The 18127-nt window shown below is 52.0% G+C and overlaps 5 protein-coding genes across 5 annotated transcripts; 1 reads left to right on the forward strand and 4 right to left on the reverse strand.

Moving 5' to 3' along the window:
- Positions 1-3398: 3398 nt before the first annotated feature.
- On the reverse strand, positions 3399-4990 carry J4E93_001036 (uncharacterized protein; the record flags this gene model as incomplete). The annotated part of the gene is made up of 4 exons (XM_049338992.1): positions 3399-3839; positions 3894-4130; positions 4186-4793; positions 4849-4990. 4 exons carry the CDS (start codon positions 4988-4990, stop codon positions 3399-3401), a joined length of 1428 nt encoding a protein of 475 aa, XP_049202949.1.
- A 286-nt stretch (positions 4991-5276) lies between these two features.
- J4E93_001037 (uncharacterized protein) lies at positions 5277-6329 on the reverse strand (the record flags this gene model as incomplete). The annotated part of the gene is made up of 1 exon (XM_049338993.1): positions 5277-6329. One exon carries the CDS (start codon positions 6327-6329, stop codon positions 5277-5279), a length of 1053 nt encoding a protein of 350 aa, XP_049202950.1.
- Positions 6330-7745: 1416 nt separating this feature from the next.
- On the reverse strand, positions 7746-9293 carry J4E93_001038 (uncharacterized protein; the record flags this gene model as incomplete). The annotated part of the gene is made up of 1 exon (XM_049338994.1): positions 7746-9293. The coding sequence occupies one exon, from the start codon at positions 9291-9293 to the stop codon at positions 7746-7748; it is 1548 nt and encodes a 515-aa protein (XP_049202951.1).
- Positions 9294-10053: 760 nt separating this feature from the next.
- J4E93_001039 (putative NRPS-like protein biosynthetic cluster) lies at positions 10054-14923 on the reverse strand (the record flags this gene model as incomplete). The annotated part of the gene is made up of 3 exons (XM_049338995.1): positions 10054-13989; positions 14050-14435; positions 14488-14923. 3 exons carry the CDS (start codon positions 14921-14923, stop codon positions 10054-10056), a joined length of 4758 nt encoding a protein of 1585 aa, XP_049202952.1.
- A 1920-nt stretch (positions 14924-16843) lies between these two features.
- Positions 16844-17887, forward strand: J4E93_001040 (uncharacterized protein; the record flags this gene model as incomplete). Its single annotated transcript, XM_049338996.1, has 1 exon — positions 16844-17887. The coding sequence occupies one exon, from the start codon at positions 16844-16846 to the stop codon at positions 17885-17887; it is 1044 nt and encodes a 347-aa protein (XP_049202953.1).
- Positions 17888-18127: the final 240 nt, after the last annotated feature.

Here is an 18127-nt window from a genome sequence, read left to right on the forward strand (position 1 = left end):
ACCCTAACCCTAACCCTAACCCTAACCCTAACCCTAACCCTAACCCTAACCCTAACCCTAACCCTAACCCTACGACACACAGCGGTTACAGGTCCACGGGTTTTTTTACCAAGTCCACTTCAAAAATTCTTCTTTCGGATATATCTCGGGACCTAGACTAGCTATAACTAAGCGAGGCACACTGTTAAAATCGCAACACTTTTCTCTATAATATAGCTATTTACAATTTCTTCTCTTACTTATAAATACTAAGTGCAGCGCTGTTCTCTTATCTTACTACTTTGTTTGCGTAATATCTTGCTTATCTTACGCGCTAGAGCTAAGTAAGACGCAGCGTTAGATTTGCGCTATAATTCTAATTAAAATAGTATAGCTAGAATCTTTCTACAGTAGCTGTACAGCTATAGTTACGTAAGGAACACTAAAACTAACTTTCTAACTTTGCGCCTATATAACTCTTTATTTTAACTAGCTACAGATAATTTAAGAGTAGATTTAGAGTTGCACAGCAATTCTGCACAAAATAGCCTCTTTAGAATATCTAATATTACTTTAGATAGCTACTAGTAACAGCTTAGAGCTAGGCCTTTAGTTCTACTCTTTGTTCCTTATTAGTTCTTATTAGTACTACTAAAAATCGCTTAGAGCTAGTAGCCCTAAGCACGTTCTCTAGAGTAAGCTATAATATATATAGTTAGTAAAGTATATAAATATAGATTAAGAAGAAAAGAAAAAAAAATATAAATAGTAATAAAAAAGATAATAAAGTAGCTATTATTAACTAGCTTAAAATAAATATAGTAGCTACTAGTATTATTATACTACTAAGCTTTAATATAGCTATAAGATATAACTACTATATAAAAGTAAGTATATAAAGCTTAGAGTAGAAGAGATTTTATAGATAGTATATAGCTAAGTAGTAGCTTTAAAAACTAAAGTAAGAAAGCATTAGTATAAAAATCTAAAATTTTACTTTTTAATACTACTTAGTAGTACTAGATAGAGATACTAAATAGTTAGAGTATTTTTTTCTAGTAAAATAACTTATAATTAATAACTATATAAGCTTTAATAATAATAGCTACTATATATAGATATACTAAAAGAAAGAAATAGATTTACTAGATTTATAAGTAAAAGTAGAAATAGATTTTATAAATTTATAAGTATTATAAAGTAAAAAAGTACTTATAATATAAGTAGGTTTACTAGACTTATAAATATAATAATTACTCTATAAGTAGATTATAAAGTAGCCTATAAGTAAAAACTATTTAGGTTAGAGTATATAGAATAGAAGTAAATACTTCTATTAGTAGATTAAAGCTACTCTTTTATTAGCTATAGCTACTAACTTTATTATAGAGAGTTAGCGTTTTATAAACTACTATAGTAAGTTAATATAATACTTACGTTAGGTTACTACTTTAAGCCTTAGTAAGAAATATTAAAACTTTAGATAATTATATAATATATAAAGTATACGTTACGTATATAGAAGTGCTTACGTAAGTAAGCTTATAGCTAATAAGTAGTTTATAGTAATAGTTAGTGCTAGTCTAAAGGCTAGCGTAGTTTTATACCTTAAAAAATTCTATTACTACTTTCTAGTAAAGCTAGAAGAGTAAAGTAGCTTAAATTTATCTAGATTTATATTAGATTTTAATAGATAAATCTAGTAGTTAATACTTCTAGGTTTACTAGACCTAGAACTACTTACTAAAAATACTCTATTTAGGTTTCTAATAATAGTAAGAGTAAAATGTAATATAAGGTAGATTTAAGTACCTTCTTATAGGTAGATTAAATGCGTTCTATATCTATCTAATAAGTTCTTATACTACACTACTCGCGAAGATCTTTATTGCAAGCTCTTGTTACGAAGGCTTATATCGCGAAGCTCTACTTTGCGAGATTCTACGTCGCAAGAGCATGCGTTACACAGGCACACGTCACAGACACGCGCGTCGCGTAGCAACATGTTAGAGTAGATGCGTTGCGAGAATGCTGTCGCGTGAAGCGACGCGATAAATATGTATCTCTTCACGACAGGAGACCCGTTGCATTCAGACCTACAGTGACAGCAACGTGAAGCGCGAACGAGTTTCATTTTACAAACACTGTTCTCCGGCGATCGCCTCGCGATAGCACTATTCCCAGTCCCACAAACAATGCCGCAACATATCCAAGACTACCAGATCGCTCATTTCCTCACCGCCAACATCATCCCTATCGCGCTCGCATCGCTTCCAAACGACGCTCCAAGTGACCGCAAGTGCTGCATATGCCATCGACCATTCGCCGAGCCTCCCAACGATCGCTCGCGTTCTCGAACCGGCGACGACGTCGATGATGAGTACCCGGTGCAGGTCCAGAACCGCGGCGCATGCGTGCACATCTTCGGGCGCCGGTGTATCGAAAGCCACATTCGCGGCGGCCACCCCTGGAGCCATACATGTCCGATGTGTCGCGTAGAGTGGTTCCCCGCACCACATGGTGGGCGGACGGAGATGCTCGCGGCGGTGGATGGCGCGCTCACAAGACTGGCGAGGCTGGAGACGAGTGATGAAGGCGTGAGACGCGAGCTGGAAGACTTCGATGTCGCGTTGGTGAGGATGCGCGAAATACTGCATACCCATCGATGGCTATAGGGCTCCATGACAACACGCGTGGCCGTGAGTTATTCGCGTTCATAGATGAAAGCAATGCGCATTTTCCATCTCTGGCGCCCTCGCGCACGTTGCTTGAGAGTGCCCAGCTTCTGACGTGCCACATTCGTTCACGTCCGTCCGTCCCTCGTGGGTAGCGAGCGTTTTTACACGTGGTCAATCCCGAACGTGAACACCACACGCGCGTTGTCGATGTGACGCTTAGCCTGGTCAACATCGACGCTATGTGACGCGGCGCGAGTGAGTGAATATTGCGAATCTTTCGTGGCTGTGACGGAGATCGATGGCGGGCTAGAGTGATGGTTTCGCGTGAGATAAACGACCCCAAGGTTGCTTGTATGCAATGCGCAAGGTCATTCGAGCCTTGCGACGGTGAAGTACAGCATCGATATCGGGAACACTCTGACGTGGCGGCACTCTCGTGCTGTGACAACAGTGGCTATTGAAGATACCGTGTTGCGAGTGGGGGCTTTCGATGGGATGTCGCGGTCGCAGCATACGCGCGTAGCGAGTGTCTTCGGGAGTCAGAGCTCAGTGATGACCGCGTTGCATGGCATGCGACGCTGTGAATGGATGCTTGTACTGCGAGGCGGTAGCAGGCGACAACAGGATATTTAGCGCGAGATTGACCGGGATGCGATAAAGTATGAGGAGTTCGATTCGTGTGTTTGTGGATGGCGCAAATGCGACGTGGGTACCGCCTTCTCTATCGCTCTAATACGTACATTACGCCTTCTGCTTCGTCTTCTTGCCGACCTGGGTTGCGACATTATCCGTGTCGCCCCGCTGCAGAAGTGCCAGAGCTTCATGAAGCAGCCTTTTCTCCCCGAGCCTGACTGTGATCGCCATGCGATGGCGCTTAGCTAGGTCGTCACGTTTGAGAAGCGTCTCGTCTTCTTCCATGGTCGTCGGATACGTCCCAAGCTTTGCAGTCAGAGCCTTCGATACGATTGCTTGGTAGTCGTCGACGCGCTTCCGCTTCTCCGAAAAGAGCTCTGGCTTTTGCTTCTTGATGCCCTTGAACACAGCCTTTACTTGCTCTTCCAGCTCAACAGAGACTTCGCGCAGCTGAGCCGAATACGTGAGCTGCCCTTCCGAATCTGGATCGCCGGAGTCGCGCTCGACGATGAAGTACTCTTCGAACTCTTCGTTCTCTTCAAGCTTTGCCTGGGTCACTGTCAGCTCATGCGCCCGTCGGGAGTGTGACAGCTATTATTGTACCTCGACCTTGCTAACGACCTCTTCCGCCACTGTGAGCTGTTCAATGAGCGCTGCGCGAACGAAGCTCCAGGGTAGCTCGACTACGTCATATCGCTGGTGTTCAGGTGTCACGTAGCCGTAGCGACGTAATAACTCCGACGTTGGTAACGGGCCGTAGTAGTTGAGGACCTCCGACCCAGCTGGCAGAGTTGATCGAAGCGACATAACTTCGAGACTGTCGCCATGATTGACATGTGCCTGTCGGGGTCTGTTAGCTCACGGAAGAGTGCGTCCGCGCTGGCATACGACTCACGTTGAAATCGGCATTCGCATTCAGTATATCTGCCATGGGTACCATTCCAAGAGGAGTGGTGCCGTCACGATCTTCAACCCATCCGTCTTCTTCGTTGTCGGACTCTTCGTCTTTGTTATCCAGGTCGAAAGCGTAAGACATGATTGTGCTGCCCATGCGGTGCGCAAGATCAAGAAGTTCTTGACTACTCAATTTTGAAGCCCCTTCCGGATAGAAGACCTTCGGGTTTTCCTCAACGACAGGAACAACGCGCGATCTCAACATGTCATCACTCTGCTGCTTTCCGATCTTGTCGACCGAAAGGCAAGTTCCCTCAAGCTCCTTCAGTTCTGCTTGGGACCAGAAGATGGGTGTATCGAACGTCCGTGGTAGTACGTCGAAATATGGCTTCCAGCGTGATGCATCGCCCTGTAGATGCTCGTACATCATGACCAGTATGAGGGATGTCCATGAGTCGAGAGGCTCTTTCTCATCGTCGCCTTCACCGCCGACAAACGCGTCGAAAACTTCAGGCAGTTTACCAGGAAGTTCGGAAGTCTCTACGCTAATGATCAGGTCTCTGGGAATGGTGAATAGCGTCGTATCCTGGGGTATATCCTGCTTCGCAACTATGCACTATCAGTGCTCATAATTCCACGCATTGCTGGGGTTTGGAAGGCGTACTGATTCCTCGGCCCGCGTCCTTATCTCTCAAATCTTGAATTTCAAGCAGGTCGTCGCGGAAGACACCGCCGCCAGCCTTGAACCACGCCAAAAAGCGATCGGTGGCGCCTTTGAAGTCATCATCAGCTTGTGGGCGCGACATGGTGTTCTAAACTGTCAGCCTGGGTATTACGGCTGGAAGATATAGGCGATGTTGCAGAGCTTGCGCGCTTCCGAACGCGTTTGACGATGGTCGCGTCGGCGCAATTGGTGGGTGAAGAATCAGACGCGACTAGCGCGACATCGGAGATAGTCACGATCTCCGGGCAGATCCCAGAGATATCGCCGCCCAAACACACTCACTCCATCTTCACATCACGGCAGCGAAACGTCGTAGATGCTTGCATTGATCTACTTAAAGGGTATGAACCCTATTGTTTCGAAGCCACTCAAGAGTCGCGACGCACGAACCGAATGTTTCCTCGCCGCCGCCTATCATCGTCAACACCCCTCCACAAAGCGTCCACAGCTCGCTCAACATCACCCATCCTCTCCGCTATGTCTGAACTATCGGTCATCACCTCTTCCGTTCGATGAAGCTGCTCCAAGAATCCCATCGTTCGCATCATGCGGCCCGCACTCGGTAGAGTCGCGAAGTCATCGCGCCTAGGCGATGCGCCGCTGTGTCGCGATGTAGGCGCGGTACCTCGTCCCTGCTGGGACATTCGTTGCAACGAGCGCTCATTGTCCTCACGTGATACCCTCTTCGCCCTAACCGCCGCGGCGAGTTGTAGGCCCGCATCAACCGCCTGCCTGGCGTGTCGCAGCTCCGCCTGCATCAATCGCCGTTCCATTTCCTCGTCCTCTTCTTCTGCGCTGCCACGACGCACGCCTTGCGACATGTCCACGGCTGGGGGCGATGCGCGATCGGCCTGGATGTTGCGGATCACGCGCAAGCTTTCCTCGGCGTCAGCAATCGCCTGAACCGACTGGCCGATAGCTGCTTGGGCATCCGCTTCTGCCGATGGCATAGCACGTAGAGTTTGCCCCACGGATGCGAAGAACCGCTGACGCTCCTGCTCACTCGTATTTTCCAACCCAAAGATAAGCTCCATTCGCCGATCCTCCGGCGTCTCCCCAGGCGCACGAAACTGACTCCTCTGTCTATGCGCTGCCGCTACTGCAGACTCTTCCGGCTCTTCGTCGGCCTCGTCCTCTGCATCGCCAAACCAGCTCTCGCGACATATTGGACATCTCCTGCTATAGCCTCTGCCGCTGCTCAGGTGCTCTTCGATGCACGTTCTTCCGAACACATGCCGACAAGTCGAGTTGGCGTGGGTGGAGCGTACACGGACTGGGTAGTCGCCGCCTTCCTCCAGCGGGGGAAAGGCCTCGTAGCACAACGTACATATCCGATCACTCTCTGATAAATCGTTCAGTGGCACGGGTATTAGATGCGATAAGTACTCGCGGATGCGTCGTTCAGCTCGGTGACTGGACATGTTGAAGAAGCTAATTGACGGGATTGCGCAACGTATGTAGGTATGGTAAGGAAGCAAGAAACCACGGTCCTGCAAAGAGTACTTACACATTGCTTCGTGCTTCACATCAAGCCTTCAAAAAACGCGGTCACGTACGGAGATATTGTAATGATTTCCACGCGTTCAATCCACGACTTCCAATAGAATGTGCATCAACATTCTTTATTCTGGTACCCGTTCCAAGCACGCGACTCCACCGCCGACAGCAAAATACTCATATCAGGGGATCTAGTTTTTCCGCAGCATCTGCACATAGTACCCCACGAGAGACCAGCCTGCTAAACAAAGAGACAACTACAAACACAACCATGGTATTCCAGTTCTCCGCACCAACGTCCATCCTTCCACCGAGTAGCCGAAGCGGCCTGTCATATTCGTCGTCCGATTCACGAGTGAACCCGCCCTCGGGCGCCTGCACAAGACATCCAGCACTGCCAGTCCTTCCATATTTTAGTAATTCACACAGATCTTGCGAGTCTTTCGAACCTCGCCGGCCTCACCAGATGTGACGGTTGTCTGGCCGTATGCGTCCCTCAGATCTCTCAAGGTCTGCAACTTGCGATGCATCCGCTTGGTTGCCACCCCCGTCCCTGTCTCTCCTTCCAAGCAGTCGCGCAGCTTGAGCTCTTACTGCAGTCTCCACCCTTCGACGGCGCTCCGGCCAGGGAGAATATACCGGCTCTCTTGCTCGGATGTAGAAAATGACTTGATCTGGGCGCAAAGGTACAGGTATGGTGCCAAACCACTGCGTCCGGCATAGCGGGCACTTGTTACTCCACGCAGTTCGGGCATCGATCAACCTGCGCAGGCAACGATGGCCGAAGACGTGGTGACAATCGCCGAAGTCAATTTGCACAGGGTGCTCGGGATCGCTTCCCTCATCAGGGCTAGGGTCGTCATATTCTGTGTCGCAAAGCAAACAAGTGCGGTCTTCGATTCGTATCGACGAGGTCTCAACTTTGGTACAATGGAGCCTCGCAAATGTCTGTGCGTCGGGCGCTGGTTGCGGGGGCTGACGGGTTTCTTGCATTGCTTCTTCCTGTTGGATTTTGGGTAGTAAGTTGCCTCGAAAGTCGAGGAGTTATATATCGACAGTTGGTGAAGGGTAAGTCCAATCGACAGGCGCAAACTCTCGTGAAGCGTTTTGTCGTGAGGGTAGTACCAAAAGGTTCTCGGGACGTCGATTACGCCCCAAAAAGCCGTATCACGGAGCATCTATTTCCGACGATTAAACGAGAGGCTGGCGTTGCTCTAATCTCGGCACGCACGCGCTTGTTCCCGTCAATGCGTCCTACTGCGCAACATCGACTCTGTATCAATCTTCATTCTGATCTACTATAGGTACCACATGCCATCCCGGCTCCTACAACGTCGCTATCACCAAACATGGCCCTTGCTCTGCTGAACTTGCTTCACGTTGATGTTCCGCCACATCAACACTCCGACAGCGCCGAGGACCCAGATACCCGTACTCACGAGCAAAAGTCGAGACATCGCGTCTTCATATGCATGCTGGATAGCGATGCGCGTGGGCGACCCGAGCGGATAAGCCAGCTGCATCGCCAAATCTCCAAAGATCTTGTCAAGGTTTGGCAACTCTTCTGTAAGCAGATATTGTCGAAGTCGACTTGGAAGCACGTCCGACCAGATCGAGGCGGCGATGGTCAAACCGATGGCCCCGCCGATGTTCCCGAAGATGCTAACAAGAGCGAGCATTGCAGCGACATGCTCTTGTGACCCTGCGGCCAGGATAGCGATCTCATCCGTAACGACGAGGACGCCCTGTGAAACGGAGATAAGGAGGAAGCACATGATGATATAGCCGGTGTTCCCCGGAGCGAGGAAGAGGACCATGAGACCCTGACCCAGCATGCTGAGCGGTATACCAACGACGAGCGATACGGTTTTGAAGCGGCCAGTGCGATGAATGACGTAGCCGGCCAAGACCGCGAATACCACGCTGACCACGGTATAGGCTTGCGCGACGTAGCTCGCTTCTTCCACGCTAAGGCCTTGCACGACTTGCAGGTATGAGCCAAAGTAGCTGTTCCAAACGGCATAGCTGGCGAAGAGACAGGTGCATAGCAGACATGCGCCGAAGACGGTTCGATCCATGAGCAAATTATATGGAAGGAGAGGAATTGTCGCACGATTCCTCTCCCAGAATGCGAATGCGATGAGAAGACCAATGCCGACTACGAACATGCCGACCACCATTGGCGATGCCCAACCTTTGCCCGCCAACGTGTGAAGGTTGAACGGCAGCAGGGAAAGTGTAACGCCCACCGAGACCAAACTCAAGCCGATCGCATCAAACTCCCGACTGTAGTGCACCACGGACTGCGCAGTACTACGACGGTTGCTGCGCTCACGCACAAGTCCCATTCTCTTCGCCTTCCGATAATTCCACACCAACAGCCCAAACAGCGGCAGCGTAACAAGCGGAACAAGTGCGCCGAACATGCCAAACGCCCACCGCCACCCCAGGCCGTTCAGATACCCTTGCGCCAAGGGCCCAGCGACCCATCCTGTGATGAGGCCAGTCGAGTTCATGAGCGCCTGCATCAGCGCCCTGTTCTCCAACTTCGTCGTATCGGCGATGAATACCGACAAGATGTACTGCACGCCATTATTCCCCACAGTATGGAATATCATAGCCGCAGCATACATTCCCACGCCCTCGCACACAGTCATCAAAAGCAATCCCATCGTACCGAAGATCACGCAAAGGATGAAGCCATGCGGTCGCCCGAAGACATCGATGATCTTTGCGATCGTCAGGTTCGTCACGCCGCCGACGACGTTGCTCAGTATGCTAACGGTGGGCGTGAGCGAGTGCATCGAGAAAGCGGATGTGACGTATGGAATGAGCGCTGCTGTTGTACCGGCGAGCAGCGTTTCGACGAAGTAGATGAGATAGATCATTATGTAGGCTGTTGTGAGGGAGTGATTTGTCCAGGCGCGTGTTGTGGCTTCGATGGCGAGGACGCCCGGTTGGACTGTAGTGGAGGGGGTGTCATGATTGGTTGGTGGGTCTTCAAGGTGGGTATGGTGGGTGTCGTCGATGCTGGATTTTGTAGGCTCAGCAAATGTGCATGTCGAAGAGGATGGAGAGAGGAGAGGCTCTTCGATCGACGCGCGAGAAGAATGCATGTCGCAGAATTGCGGTCTCGAGAGATCGTGATGGTTGTATCGACGGGACCTAGGTTGACTGTGTAGACACAACTTCGCGGCTGAGTACACCCACAGCCCAGCCGCTGATAGTCCTAGCAACCATGCAGGTCAGAAAGCCACGCTTTCTTGAGCTAAACTGACTTGTCACCTTCACCGAGTCGACGGCTTAACACGAGCATGACATGCATGTGGTACAAGCGGCTGGGCGAAGAGCATATTTGCGATCGTTATGGCCCGAAACCCTGAACCCTGCTGATGCGCAAGCGTGGGGGCTCAAGATGCACGGCTGACATGCGTTTGGAGGCTAGATCATGCTCACGGAGACTTGTTGCACGAACCTGCCCATTCCTTTAATGGTGCTGAGCGGTGAGTGCGGCTGCATCTTTCAGGCGTTGACGCTGCATTCGAAGGTAACACTGCGCGCGCTCGAATAAGGCAAGGAGTCAAATTATACGCGCGATAGCTACCATACTCCCCCACAACCATTTCAAGACGCTCAGCCTTACCTACCTCAGCAAGCAGCGACATCAACCAGTTGCGCATATCTAGTGAACTCCTCATCACGTGCAAGCATTTCTCGCTCCTCAGGAAACGTGCCCAGCACCAACTCCACGCCACCATCTGCCTTCAGTGGGAACACCACTAAGAACCTGAATCGCCCGCTTCCACGCTCTAGCTGTGGCCTCATCGTCTCCGGCGAACCTCCGTTGGCGAAGTAGACGTCACCGAAGCTGATCTCGTTCATCTGGAAGAGAATCATGTTGGAGATCATGGCGTGCATATGGTCAAGACCCATGTTGGCTGTGGAGAATCTGCTGTGATCTGGCAGTGACTGTAGGAGGGTAAAAGCATCGTGAATCAGTGCTGGCGTCATGCGCGCAGCAGAAGCACGCAGCATCTGCGCGATACTTGCAATACTCGTGGTCGAGGCGCAGAGTTCTTCGACTGGCATGCTTGTTCGGTTGAGCGTGAGTAAACTGCCCATGTACGAGTCTGGTAAGAGGGAGGAGAAGTAGGGTCGTCCGTCCGTTGGCAACTCGAGAATGGAGCAGTCTTCAGGGCTGAACTGTTGGCCATTGGCCTTGGCTACAGCGTGGCGAGCTCGCAATGCAGAGCGCCAGAAGAAGGCTTGTACCATATCGCTGATAGATGTGGTGACGCCGTTCGCAACCGGATCGCTTGTGACGTCCGCTTTGAGCAACTCGACCTTCTCGGGTGGGATCAGAAAGAGAGTAGTATCCATCTTCTTCTCTGCAGCCGGCAAAGGCCATACCGAGTGCAGCGGGTAGCGTGGCGGTCGGCCGAGAGGTCCCGATGCTCTGGCAGCATGTTGCGCAAGGACTTCATCCGTGGGAACAAATGGAAGTAAGCCCCAGACATCAGGGTCGATCTCATCTACCGAGCGCGCATGTCCTTCCAACTCATGCAGTACTTCGGGAAGGCTGTGATTGAAGCTCTCCGCATCGTACCACGCACATGTTGCTGATGAGTCCCCTTGCAGGTATCTGCAGTTCTCGGCCCACGCTTTGATGGCAATGATTGCACCTACGCCATCCAGGCAGCAGTGGTTGAGGTCAATGGCGAGGATGCAACCGCCTTGGATGAAGTTGGCTTGCGCGACAAGAATGTCTGCGGGTAGCTGTGGGAAGGTGTCTTGTCGCAGGACCAACTCGTCTTTGAAGGCAGAAGGTACGAAACCACCTTCTCGTAGAGTCTCGAAAGTCGGCAGCACATCAGATAGATCTTTGTACACCAGCCGATCGCGAGCCGGTTGCCCAAACGGTGGCACGGCAACGGTGAGGTCCCCGTTCGCATGTGCAATCTCGTCCTTGGAAGAGCGAATCATCTTTCCACCGAGGGCTGGTATGAGTTCAAACGTTCGATTGAGTCCAGCTTGCATGTTCGCAAACGTCTCCTCGAATGACGCGTCTCCCTGTAGCGGAAAGTAAAACACCAGGCCCATGTAGTGATTCGGATTGACGTAGTCGAAGGGATTCAGCCGGAAGGACTGCCACGCTCTTCGCTGAGCGATCATGCGCTGCAGTTTCGATTCTTGATCGTCACCTGATCTGGCACCGTTCTTCGCTCCAGCGATCAATGGTTCGAGGGCGGCGGTAAACTTGGCCAGGGTTGGATTGGCGTAGAGATGACGGGGCGCAAGTTTGTCCAGGCCCGTGATAGCTGTTCGAATGGCAGTAACGGCTGCAGACACTCCCAAAGAATCCAGACCGAGAGCGAACAGGTCATCGTCTGGAGTGGCATTGGAGGCGGCTGGAAGAGAGGATGCGAGTATCTCTCGGACAGACTGCTGCAACGTTGATGTGGAGCTACTATCGACGAAGAAAGACCTCTCTTCGTTCTGGAAACTGTAGAATCGCTCGATATAGTCGCTATACAGCGCCATTGTTGCTTTCCTCTTGACAGTCCCTTTATCTGTCCGAACGAAGGGTTTGTCTGGTTGCGCGAATATGACGTAGTCGCGTGTCAAGTTGACTGTGTGTCGGGCAGAAGACATGCTTGTCTCGATCTTGGCCCATATGCTGTCCATGAGTTCGTCGCTCTTGGCCACGGAGTCCTTCAGCTCGATGAGCAGGCCTGCTTGGCGCTTATGGCTACCGACCACAAGGCAACCATCGATCGCAGGGTGGGTACCAACCAGTGCTTCGAACTCCAAAGGTAAGATCTTGTATCCGTTGGACAGAACAATGAGATCGTCGTTGCGTCCCGTGAATGCCCAAAGGTTGGGTTTGGTTGGATGTTGCTTGTAGAGATCTTTGAAGTTGATCGATGTCTTCTCCGGGAATGTGTGGAAGATGCCTTGGAACAAGGATGAATGTTCGTTGCGGTGAACCCAATGCTCATAGACACCCGGCTCCACTTCCTTGAACTCGAATCCGGAGTAGGGATGGAAGGCGAACCAGAACCAATCCTCCCTGTCAACAAAAAGGTTGCCGATGAAGAGACCCTCCGTCGTTCCCGTCAAATTGAGCACTCTGATGACGTCGTTGACTTTGCCGGCACTGATCGGGCTAACCGGGCCACCGGATGCGCAGATGAATTTGGATCGCTGGAGCTTGGCCAACACATCAGGTGTGTCTCCAAGCTCATCGACAAGTGATGGCACCATACTCCAAATGTCTATCTTTGCGCTATCGGCGAGGTTCTCGACCAGCGACATGTTGGGTATCACGTTTGTTGGCCCCATGACAACCTGTAGACCGAAGAATATTGGCATCAGGATGTTCATGATAATGCCAGCGCCGTGACACATGGGAAAGGAAGAGTAGATCCGGTCTCCTTCCTTCCAGTCCGAAGTCCAGGGTACCAGCCCCTCATCGCCGTCGACAGGTGGAAGTAGGCGAATTGCATCCATCGTTCCGATCAAGCTGTGAGACCATGGAATAGGTTTCGGCACACCTGTCGAGCCCGATGTGTGAAGATAGCAGAAGGGATCCGAAGCCGAAGTTTCAAAGGTTTTGGTGTAGGGGAACGGCTTGGTGTCTTCCGCATCCAAGAGGTCGTTTAAGAGTGGTAGCTCCAACAACTTCATCGAACGCCTCTCCAGAAAGTTCTTTACCAGAGGTACTGCTGGTATTTCGCCTGCTTTGGCCCAAATGTCGCAGTCGGTGGCCTCGAGCACAGCCAGGGCGCCTTCAACACTGTTCTTGGGCGAAAGATTGAGTGCGGCGTAGCCCACCTTGACGCACGCATATGTAAGGAGGACATGCCGGAGGTCATGTGGCCCGATATAGCCTACTGGCCGCACGGATGCCGACTCGCCGATCTGGGCATGGAGCCACCAAGCTGTCTTGTCTACGGCTTTCGCAAACGCATGCGCTGATATGTCGCGGTATGCTAGACCTGCACCGGAAGGCTTTGCTATCGAGAAGACAACACGGCTGGGGTGATCTCTCGCGACTTGGTCCATGATTCGAGGTATGAGGCGGCGACCGAAGTCCGGCTCTCCTCCAGTGGCGTCCGTATATGATGAATCCGAAGTCTTCATGTTCGGTGAAGAACGTGGTGGGGATCGCGGTGGTGATTGTGCGAAAGAGGTGGGTGGTGTCGAGGCGCCACTGGCCATCGACATTGCGCTCGGGGATGAGTATCCGCTCTTCGTGCCGTTAAACAGACTGCGAGCCTGCAGGTAGCTGGTATTTGCCTCGTTGATCCACGGCATATCGGCACGTTGCAGTTTCCTCTCCTTGAAGTAGCTTGGCCGCCCGTTCTCGTATATGAGCTCGAGCCGCTGGTCCTTCTCGAACTCGCCCTTGGGGGCGCTAACCCATTCCCCGTCGGCTAGCATGGCTACGCTACAGTGCCAGGGTGTAGTGTAGCCCGTTTTGGTGTTGAGGAGACTTATCGAGATCTTGTGGTCGCCTATTGATTCGTGTATCGACAACCTCAGGTGGTTTGGGAAGGCCGCCTTGACTGCTCCCGCGTAAGCCTGTACTTGGTGTTAGTGTCCGATAGCTCAGCCACTAGTGCGAGGGCTGTCGGAACTTACGTATCCTCTGAAAAGCATCTGCTTGGCTAGATACTTGACGTCCCTCTTGTATTGGTTGCTGCCGCGATTCTCTCCAAGCGCGAAGATGTGCTTCAAATCCGACTCGAGAAATTTGCGGTAGCCTAGATAAGTAAGTCTCGTATCCGCATTCTCCCTGATCTCTTTGTCGATATCGATATCCGGCCTTCCGTGCTTGTTCAGAAGCAGTCGCCGGAAGTTGGTACAATTGGCGACGTAGGTGATCTCTCGCAGCTTGTCCGGGAGTGGAAGGTCTAGTATGTCCTTCAAGCGAGAGAAGGCAACGTGTGTGAACTTCTTCTCCACTGCCATTTGCCGCAGAGCCTCGCCATAGATCCATGTCTCGCGGTCAGAGATTGATAACAAGTCTTGTTTGATGCATTAGTAGAGAACTTCCGTAATGATCATACATACACATACCGTTGTAGGTGATGCCATCGGATATGATGGTCACTCTTGCTCCAGGCTTGTAGACATCCTTGATCCTTGCGCACATGTGGTTCAGGCGTTGAAGCGCTAGCTCTTCAGCCTTGTCTGGAAGCGAACCAAGCACTTTGTAAACCTTGTTGGCCGACTTGAAAGGAAAGGCCGGCAGACATGCTTCGACGCGTTCACCTGCCAGAACGAATCGGTCGATTACGGCCAGGAAGTTCGCCGTTCCTGCCGCTAAGCGTTCTTTGGAATCGTCGAACTTGTTGAGAGCATGTTCGTAGATGATATCCAGGATCTTGGTCGATGTAAGTCTTACGTCCGAAGACGATCCAGCAACTGGCGGGTTTGTGGTTTGAAGCGAGATACCAAGGCCGTTGGGGCTGTTGCCAGTCAAGCCGTTGAGGCGTATGGTCATGTCCACCATAGTCAGTGAGACATCAAAACACTTGTGGTCTGTGAAGGTGAGTAAAGCCTGTCCTCAGGTTCTGAAGTCGCTCATATAAGGACCCTAGAATGAAATGGTCAGAGTTGTGTTGTGTATGCAGGTAAGATGCAGGATTGCCACACGAGCCTTCAGGCCAGACGAAGGCTGACGGAAGCCACGATGACAGTGTAGTCTCGGGAACGGCACGCAAATACAGTCCGAGCTCCGGCATTGCAGGGGCGGCTGAGGTAATATGAGGTTGTTCGAGGCGAGCGGACGTTCACCGGGTCGCTTGTTCCCAGGCAGCATACAGTCAGCGCATCGTGCGAGTCATGGCGATCATTCTCAGCGCTGGTATTATGAGATGCTCCTGCCATTGATGCAATTGGGCTTCACGAGACCAGGTGGAGGTGGAGGGTTTACGATTAGTGTGCATGTTTGGTCCGGCCAAGCTGTGTCGCTGGAGTGTAGTCATTCTGACTGAAGACGAGCCCGATCCGGCGATCGATAACCCGGATGGGGGCTAGGATGTGTGATGGTCGAAGATGCGGGTCGGTTGGTGTGTGATGGCATGTTGGCGATGCCTGCCGCGGTGATGTTTGACGGGGGGGTGCCAAGCGTCACGTGTTCTCTAGCGGCAGTCCGAGCGCGAAACCCTCTCATCTGTCGCGTCGCGCTTCATCGCCAAGCATCTTCTCTACTGCATCCACGCCGCCACCAGGCGGACGCAGGCTCAGTACAGCCTATACTCACGCTTTGATCACAACTAACAGTTGGCGATGCGATATATGCTAACCGGCTACGAGCAGCATGTCGCCCAATCGTGTGTTGCCGTCTAGATACACGCTGACACCAACATTACCAATGCTCTCAACATCATCTCAACGATGCTCCTCATCCGCCAATCTTAGTGCAAGGTTCCACACAATTGCAAACATCACAATCGCCATCGCAAATACTTGACTTCAGGCGGATTAGAGCGGCGTCAACGCCAACCATCCCTAGCTTACGCGATGTTGCGATATAGCTTTGTCCAGCGACCGCCTCCCGGTGGAGAAGTGGAAAGAGAACGGCTCAATACGAGCTACATCTGAAGGCTAAGAGAACCGAGTAAGCATCGCCGTAATGTGGGAGTAGCAAAGCTGACAGCAACAGCAGTCATACCATCATACCGAAGCGAGACTAGACCGCAGTCTGAGCCAGAAGCGCATTCTCTTCTTCGTAGACTTCCGACCATACCAACCCGTGCCCCAACATGTCGCCCATGTCTCCGCCATTACGGCAAAGCCCTTGGCTACCCGCCGATACAACTTGATATCCTCTTCGTCGTCTTGTCGCGAGCCGGATTACTGTGGGCGGGGTCCATTCCTTGGCTACGGAGTATATCTCCCTAGGAGGTTAAGAAGGAGTTCAGTCGTGTGTCGGACTTCTACAAGACCTTTCTAGCGGCAAAAGATGCGTCGCTAGACTTGCTAATAAGAGCAGCTGATAGCCGAAACGTGCTCATGCGAAATTCGCTCATTCGAAAACGCGCTCACGGCAGAATGCGCTTGTTTGAGAAGGCGCTTCTCTCGTGCAGCTAGGTGGCTGATCGGGCAGGGTGCCTCGTGGCAAGGACTAGAATCGGCTGCGCACTCGTGGGCGACATGTGTTGAAGGCCTGGTGCGTGGGATGACGGCGTCGGAACCAAGCCCACAGCAGCGGGTAATATGCCCTCAGACCGCTTGCAGTGGAGCGGGCCGTTGGACAGGGTCCGTGCTCGCGTATGGCTTCACCAACCTCACCCTGGTTCGCGGGTCGTGTCTGCATCCCCGCTTACTGTCAGCGTGGCGCCTCTGCGCCCGCCGTAAACATCCAGTACATGTACACATGTAAGGTCATGATGCGTCGCGGCTCGCTATCGCGTCCTCACCGGCCAACATGACACACGATTCAACACCATACCCATACCCGTATTCGCAGGCTGCGCAGCTAGATCCGCGCATCACCATCCCCAGGCCTTCCATCGATCCCGGTCTAGCACCTTTGATCGATTCTGCTCTTTTACCGGAAGAGTTGGATGTAGCCTTCCTCCGCGGCTTCGATGTTGGTGGCAGTCCCGAACCAATCCTCGGCGCGAACCCGCATCTGACGCATACGGAGCATGCCGTACCCGGCTCGTGCGGCCACAGTATCGCCTTGTCAGTCTTCGCCCCGAAGGCCTCGTCCAATGCATTACCAGTCCTGTATTACATACACGGTGGCGGCATGATATCAGGCGATCGCTTCAGCGCTGTTGCGCAACTAGTCGATCTCGTCCAAGACATCCCATGCGTCATCGCCTCGATCGAATACCGGCTCGCACCCGAGACACCTGCACCAGGCGGCGCCGAAGACTGCTATGATGGACTTGTGTGGCTCTCGACAAACGCCGCGCGCCTAGGCATCGATCCAGCCGCGATCGTGATCTGCGGGACCTCAGGCGGTGCACCCCTCGCTGCAGCAACCTGTCTCATGGCGCGCGATAAGGCAACTCCAACCGTCCCGATCAAAGCGCAAATGCTCTTGTCGCCCATGCTCGACGACCGCTGCGACAGCGTCTCAGACCACCAATTCGAGCACGGCGTGCCCTGGAACGGCGCCACGAACCGCGCGGCCTGGAACCATGCGCTTGCCGGTCAGCGTGGCACCAACACAGTCACCGCATATCAGGCCCCATCCCGCGCTACGGACCTGTCCAACTTACCTCAGACTTACATCGATGCGGCTGAATGCGAGGTGTTTCGCGATCCTGCAGTCATGTATGCTATGAACATTTGGCGGTGTGGTTCGTCGTGTGAGCTGCATGTCTGGCCCGGAGGCACGCACCTGTTTGATGCTGTTGAGAATCCGAAGGTGCCGGTCGTGGGGGCTGCGATTGCGGCGAAGAGGGCTTGGCTGAGGAGGGTTATGCTGCCGTTGGGTGATGACGGGAGCACAGGATGAAGTGCTGTGCTTACCGTGGTGCTGCGTTTATGCCCAGGTCGAGATTCTTCGTTCCTACTTCCATTCCATTCGAAATATCGTAATCGAAGTACGCTAGCATGATGTCTATTGCTTGCCATCCAGACAGCAGGCCTTACCTACTGTCCGCATCTCAACTTCACAGATAATGCATCATGACCCTCATTGCTGGCACACTGTCGTAATCATCAACACCAAGGTCTTGCTTTTCAAAACTGTATC

This window comes from Alternaria ventricosa (assembly GCF_023758065.1).
Source record: "Alternaria ventricosa strain BMP 2768 chromosome Unknown scaffold_2, whole genome shotgun sequence".
Classification (NCBI taxonomy): domain Eukaryota; kingdom Fungi; phylum Ascomycota; class Dothideomycetes; order Pleosporales; family Pleosporaceae; genus Alternaria; species Alternaria ventricosa.